This window comes from Chelon labrosus (genome assembly GCF_963514085.1).
Source record: "Chelon labrosus genome assembly, chromosome: 18".
Lineage (NCBI taxonomy): Eukaryota > Metazoa > Chordata > Actinopteri > Mugiliformes > Mugilidae > Chelon > Chelon labrosus.
Window position 1 is genome coordinate 8,697,079 of NC_140351.1, and position 7,315 is coordinate 8,704,393.

General features: G+C 40.1%; 1 protein-coding gene across 1 annotated transcript; it reads right to left on the reverse strand.

The window, feature by feature from the left end:
- Positions 1-222: 222 nt before the first annotated feature.
- On the reverse strand, positions 223-6,373 carry LOC311503743 (sialic acid-binding Ig-like lectin 7; the record flags this gene model as incomplete). The annotated part of the gene is made up of 8 exons (XM_084566617.1): positions 223-417; positions 1,201-1,290; positions 1,631-1,667; positions 1,781-1,859; positions 2,257-2,517; positions 2,623-2,928; positions 3,215-3,598; positions 6,370-6,373. The coding sequence occupies 8 exons, from the start codon at positions 6,371-6,373 to the stop codon at positions 223-225; spliced, it is 1,356 nt and encodes a 451-aa protein (XP_084422743.1).
- Between the last annotated feature and the right edge of the window lie 942 nt (positions 6,374-7,315).

The window sequence follows — 7,315 nt, forward strand, 5'->3', positions numbered from 1 at the left end:
GACAGACCAGGAAGAAAGACAAGTGCAGCCTGCAGGTTTTACACAATATGCAGATTATTTCACCAATGCTCCAGAGCTGATGTGGATTTATTGCATCCTGATCCTGAACGTGGAAAGAGAGTTTTTCTTGTTTGACTAGTCTGGCATCTTGTCCTTCAAAAAACAATCCTCAGATTTTCTTCATTTCAACATAGATATCCTCTGTGTCGTCAGCAGTCTGTGTTAATCTGGTTTGTTGATGTTGACCTGTGCGTACACCGCGTCCTGCTGCTGCTGTCCCCTGTCCTGCACTGAGACAGAGGACGGTTCACGTCTCCGCTTGTAGAAGCTGATCTCTCCGTAATGGATGTTTTCTTCTTCTGCTGCTGCTGCTCTCTTCCCCAGCTCTTTAACAGCCAGCTCTTCACCTGTTTGATTCTGAAAAGAAAATGTAACGCTGTGAGTAGATGGGAGTGAATCTTCATCTAGGTTTGGCGTCTCAATTCAACTTTTAACTGACACAACGAAACATCTATTTTAAAACGGACTGACTGACAGTAAAGTTTCATGATTTCTACACCTGACTCTGCTGGACAGTTGAATTTGTCGCCTTTGTCCACCTCCAAAGCACAAGAACACTGTGGATTAAATCACCAATGAGAATTTAGGATGAAGTGTGACCCAGTGGTGAGACTAAAGCGTGACAGATAACTTGAACTGGCTGATACTCACTAAACACAAAGGCAGATGAGATTCACAAATTAAATTATAGAAATGTCTTTTTATGAAGCCAACATGTAGCTAAAATAGTTCAGCAGTCATCTAAATATATGAACAAAAGTGATAGGATACACCTTCACATTTCTGCTTGTTCTTCATCAGACATATCTACATGTAATTGTCCTATAAATGTATTTTACTCAATTTCTTTTAAAAAAATTAAAAAACATGAAAGAATACAAAAACAGATCAGTATTACATAGATGAGTTTGAGTTTCCTCCGTAATGGAAAGAAAATACCAAACCTCTTTATCCTCCAGACAGAAACAAAGAAAAACAAATGTTTAAAAATATTTTATATTCAAATCTTCATCTTCTACAAGACTATTCCATATGTACAGACCTCAGACCTGGATGATGCTATGACCCACCAAAATATCACATTTCACTCGATAAGTAGGTATAAACAAGGAATAAGAAATAATAAATGATTCCACTAACAATGACCTTGACATCTTCCTCCTCTCCTTGTGGCTCATGAATCTCAATCACTCTGTTGATGTCGTCTTCTTCTTCTTCTTTTTCTGTGTCCTGTGGTAAAGAAACATCACAGAGATGCTCGTCAGATTTTTACCTCAATCTCAAGTCCTGTGTCTGACCCATTCATCAATCTCAAACTCTTCCCCCTTCCTATTATTATCATATCACCTCACTTTAATACTTGATGCATCTTTGCTAGAAAGCCTTTCTTCCAGAAGACAAATTTCCCCCATGTGCACAGAGACATTGATATATCATCACCTTTGTCTCTGATGATTTCTCTCATTGTATATTTTAGACACTTCTTCATAGTAACAGAAATTTTAAGGTGTATTTCAACTTTTAATTTCACAGTTTGAGAGTTTAGACAACAGCAACAATCTCAGTTTACCATCTCTGGTTTGTTGGAGAATCTTGATCTAAACCAGCTGAAAGAAAAAGATATGATGAATAAATATTAACAGATGTTAAACACAGAAAATTTAAAAGACACCAAATGATCTCCAGCTGCAAAGTATCATATCAGAGAAGTTTGTCTCACCACTCAAAGATGATGATTGTACTGTAGAGAATTACAATTCCCAGGATCTTCACTGTAACGTGGACATCAGCCCCAAACCCTGGATCATCAGAAGCAACATAGCATGGTCACCTTCTCCTTGGTGGAAGATTATGTGACTCTAAATCATCTTCAACTTTTATTCCTTCCCTTTACAGACTTGACAAATTTAAAACTGATCTCCTGATGAAACTTGTATATTATGAACCACCATCTTAACCACTTCAGTAATTCTTCACGAACGTGAAACAAGGAACATTAAGAGTCAAACTGACTCAGTTGAAATGTTTTCAGCAATGATATTTACCTTCAACATTCAGATGAATCTCAGTAACTGAAGTCTGATAGCTCTCTGTTCATAGAAAAGAAAACCAAGTAAAACTAAAGTAGACAGAGAACATCAGAAAAGAAACAAGAGAAAAAAGATGAGAACAGACTGAGTTCACTTCTGCATTTACCTTCAACATTCAGATGAATCCATGGTGACGTCTGGTTACCAAGTTCATTTGAGGCCACACAGTAATAACCTCCTCCATCAGTCACATTGAAGCTGTAGAAGTGTCCTTCAGATACGATCATGGGTCCATCTTTGCTGTTCTTGAACCAGGTGAAGTGTCTGACAGGAGGCTTGGCTCTGCTGGAGCAGGTCAGGTTCACCCAGCTACCTGCTGACACCAAACCTGATGGACTGATGGATGCTGAGGTGTCTTTAGGAGCATCTGAGGAAAACGTGACAGAGATTCACTTTATTCATCACAAACAGCTGACATCCCATGAATCATCATGTGCTGACATGATCCAACAACAAACTCTGGTTGTCTTACATGAAATACTGAGAGTCTCTTGTGTCTCTGCTGTCTTGACGTCTTTTCCTTCATTCACAGGATATCTGACAGAACAGATGATGTTGTATCCATCATGTGTGTCTGACAGAGTGATGGTCTCCTGGATTTTAGTTGTAAAGGTCCCATCTGTGTTTTCCTCTATTTTGTTGTGAGGGTCTTGTTGGAGATTCCAGGTGAGTTGAGGAGGGGAGTGTGGACAGGGAGTGAAAGCTGAGCAGGATATAGTGACAGACTTCTTCTCCTTCACATCACCTGAGATTTTAATTCTGGGTCTCCAAGGAGAATCTGTGGTTTCACATCAAACATACATTACTGTATTGAACTATTTATTAATTACAGTAGTAGCAGTATTGAATGTCCCTAAATTCCATTGTTTTATTTTGAGTTGTGACAAAATCTGTTTTATTGTTAGTAAGACTCAGGTTTTTACTTTTTTTTTTTTTTTTAAATCAGTCCACTTATTTGCACTGTTGATAACATGTATAGAAGGGTTACAGAGTTTTCTGACTGAAGATGAAACAGATTTGACACTATGTTCAAAATAAATTTTAATTAACAAAACCTTTCTTACCTTTAACTGTTATTTGAAGAGGATCACAATCAGCTGTTGCCTTGAACGACAAGTTCTCAATTCTGAAGTAGTATGTGTCTGAATGACTTATCTTTAAATCAGAAAACAGAGTGGTGCAGTTTTTCTGACTCAGGTCTCCAATTATATTCATTGGATAGATATTAACTGACCCACTACTGTTGAAAACCGCATTCTTTTTAATTAACAATGTATATGGTTCATTTTTAATCCACACTCCGAAGGTTTCTCTGCTGCTGTCAATCTTGTTTCCTGGTTTCTCTCTATAGTTACATAAAATTTTCAAACAAGATCCACTCAGTGCTTCCATCTTCTTTGGTGCAGTAATGAAGAGGCCTGAATTTTCACGACAATCAGCCCAAACACCTGTAAAATCAGACTAATGATGAACATCATGTGGATGAAATTCTGCTTGAACAGAAAGTTGATGAGACACAAACTCCAGTTCATCTGCAGCATGTTACATGTAGACCCTTTGAACAATGTCAGTAGAAAATATTTCAGACTAGAAATGATTCAAGTAATGTCTCCAAATAAAAGAGACTGAACAAACAGCTGACCTGAAAGAAAGAAGACACTCAGTAACATGTTGACTGTCACCACGTTCACACACAGGGCTGCCATGACACTCATCTCCTAGACTGGAAACAAAGACAAAAACTACCGTATGATGCTTTTACATATTTGAATAAAAGACGATTTTGGAGAAAGTATTTATGTTTTAAAGAAACCTCAAATTCATATATTAAAACTAGGAACTTGCCGTGAACATGTAATACTTGAATAATGTCTGTTTACGGCAATACATTATATTTTACTAGATTCAGAACAGTCATTAATAACATCTGCAGAGAATCACTTTGAAAACACTTTCAAAATAAAATCTAAACGAATCCACGACTTCATGATAGTATAGATTAAAATGTTGAGACAACGTTTCATTCACACCAACTAATAAAATATGTCACATGTTTGCTCTCAGATTTAAAAGTTAAAGTATAAAAACCAACAATATTGTTCTTACCGAATGTATCCGCAGCTTAAATAGAGAAACAGTATAGTTTTAAAATCCAGTAATTTGTGAAGTTAAGATGATCAGCAGCAGATCAAATAACCAACTTCTCTGTCCAGTTGCTCTTTCAAGAAGCCTACACCCTTCCTGCTTTAACTCGAAAGAGGAAGTCTCTGTTTGCTGCATTTTAAACTCTTGAGTTCACACGTCAAAGGTGACAATTTTTAATGCATGACTCTTGGTCATGTGCTGCCTTTTCAATAGCGGATTGAATATTTAGAAATGTGAACTGTTTAATTGCAAAGAAAATAATAATAAAAAAGGATAAAAATCCGAACAAAAACAATAGGGTCCAACCACTTTCAGTGCTTGGACCCTAGCCCCTAAAGTCCAAAACAGAGTAGTGGCTGCTAACCTCTTCATGTTTGCAGTAATTTGAAATCAATGAATATGTTTGATATTTAAAACTCATTTGAAAACATTTTCACATTTCATGATAATGTAGTACGATGCTACTAATGGTGGGTGCACATTTCTGCCGTTACACTTTAGTTCCCCATTTACAGCTGTGGGACCTTTGTACCAGCTCTACATAGGGTGATGTGCACATGACGTATCACACCACAACAGCCACTGACAAGAACTGTAATATTATCATAGCTGAGAAAACCGTGTGAACTAAAGGCTGTGGAGGTTTAGAGTTTCCTCATATTGAATTGAGCAGTAAAAACAACATATTCTTTTTAACATGAACTAACGTCTTGAGCTCAGAGAAGTGGACGTCTTCATAACGGACATCTTCCTCTGTTTTATTGGCTATCACTTAAAGAACAGTCTCTTCACCTGTTTATGTTGTCCAGATCCATCAGCTTGGGCTGCAAACATGACATTATGAAGTTTGTATCCACATGTCCAAATGTGAAGGTGTCCCACTGGCTGAATGAGGACGTATATGATTGAAAATTATTTTTTTAATTAAATGTGTCTATCAGTGTTAATAAACACCGGCTTCCTCCTGTCCAAAGACATGCTCATTTGGTTCATTGGCTGTGTGAATGGTTGTCTGTCTCTCTGTGTTAGCCCTGCGATAGACTGGCGACCTGTTCAGTATGTACCCCGCCTCTTGCCCGATGACAGCTGGGATAGGCTACAGCAGATCCCGTGACCCTTCACAGGACACACACACAGTTGGCACACACACAGACATTTTCTGTAAATTATTTTTGTTCCTCTTTTGATAGGCAGCTTTTCGGCCTCATAATGGCACCATCACAGTCTCCCTCTCACTATTGTCTTAGTAAGATGACACAGGTGACACTCAGGAGTTTCCTCGTGAAGGTACGCTTATTTTAAACATGATGATGAGGATTTTTAAAGACATTTATTGATCAGTTTTTACCTCTTTACTGCAGACACTACCCAATCTCAGACCTTCTTGTTTGACTAGGTCCATATTAATTGACCACTGGTCATATATAGCGTACCATCAGATGATATCAATACCTTTAAAACTGTTAATAGCTTTCCTAATATGTGGAGCTGTTATGCTGGATCCACAGAGAAAGCACTGAGTGTTTCTACCCCTCAGGTCAAAGTTAACTTGTAGTGTAGTCATTTAGTTTTTGTACATGTTATGCATGCATGGTCATTGTCATGTTAGATTGGTTTGTGTTATATTGTAGTTGCCTTAAACATCCTGCAGTGGCTTGAGGAAGCCTTGACGGAGGAAGTAGATCTGTGTTACCAGATACTGTGTTGTTTGAGGGTTGTTATAACAACTGCTAATAAGTGGGTGGTGGTGTCAAGTGCAACGGTTTTTCGTGCCTGATACGACCTCTGTCTTCTTAACTGTATGTGTTTTTACCAGACAAACTCTGGTAAACCCACTCTGAGGTTCTTTATTATTGTCAAGGATTGTGGGTATTATGTAGTACTAGACTTCAGCTGAATATTCATTGGGAAGCTTTTTCATCCTGGGACTCAACACCTCCCTCTGCAATTGGGTGTTGGACTTCCTCACAGAGAGACCACAGTCAGTCTGGATCAGTATCAGACACTCAGTCACCAACACCAGGAGAACTGTGTACCAGAGGACTATGTGCTCAACCTACTTCTTTTCACTGACCCATGATTGTACCACAAAGTCCAGCTCTAACCACAGGATAACGTTTGCTGATGACCCCAAGGATTCCAAGATGGCGGCGCATACGGATGCTGCAGCTCCTCTCTGTCCCGACAATTCGGTGTTTTCGAGTTTTTTGTCTAGTGAGTCTCGTCTTTTTTGTACATCTTCGTCGCTACAATCCGTCTTCAACCGCAGATACAGTCGTGAGTTTCTGCTCGGCGTTGGCAGAACCACATTCTTTGAGTTAAACCCTGCACATGCCGAAGAACTACGGGATCGGGGTCTGCTCCGGAGGCCAACAGCGTCACCGACCCCCACATCTGCATCTCGCCCACAGTGGAGGCACCACAGGTGGCGTGAGAGGAAGCAGAAGAGAGGTAAACGCGGAGGTATCCAGACCAGACTAGCGGCTAATCCACACAAGCCGTCCATCCCCACAATTGTACTGGCCAACGTACGATCTCTGGATAATAAAATGGACCATATTCGACTACTACGCTCTACTCAGTGGACTGTGAGAGAGTGCTGTATTTACGTATTTGTGGAAACATGGCTCAACGACGGCGTACCGGACCATGCCGTTAAGCTCGACCGGCTGACATGCTACCGAGCGGACAGAGCGCTCGTCGAGGGAGGTAAGACCCGCGGCGGCGGACTCTGTGTTTACATCAACGATGCCTGGTGCCGCGACGCTGTTGTGGTCTGTAAACACTGCTCACCACTGGTGGAGTTTATGGTTATCAAGTGCCGGCCGTTCTATCTACCGAGGGAATTTACGGCCATATTGTTTGTAGCTGTTTACATCCCTCCCAGCTCCAACAACAACAACAGGAGAGAGGCACTGAATGAACTGTACCAGCACATCAGTGAGCAGCAGACAGCCCACCCGGATGCTTTTCTCATCCTGGCCGGGGACTTCAACCACGCTGACCCAAAGACTGTGTTT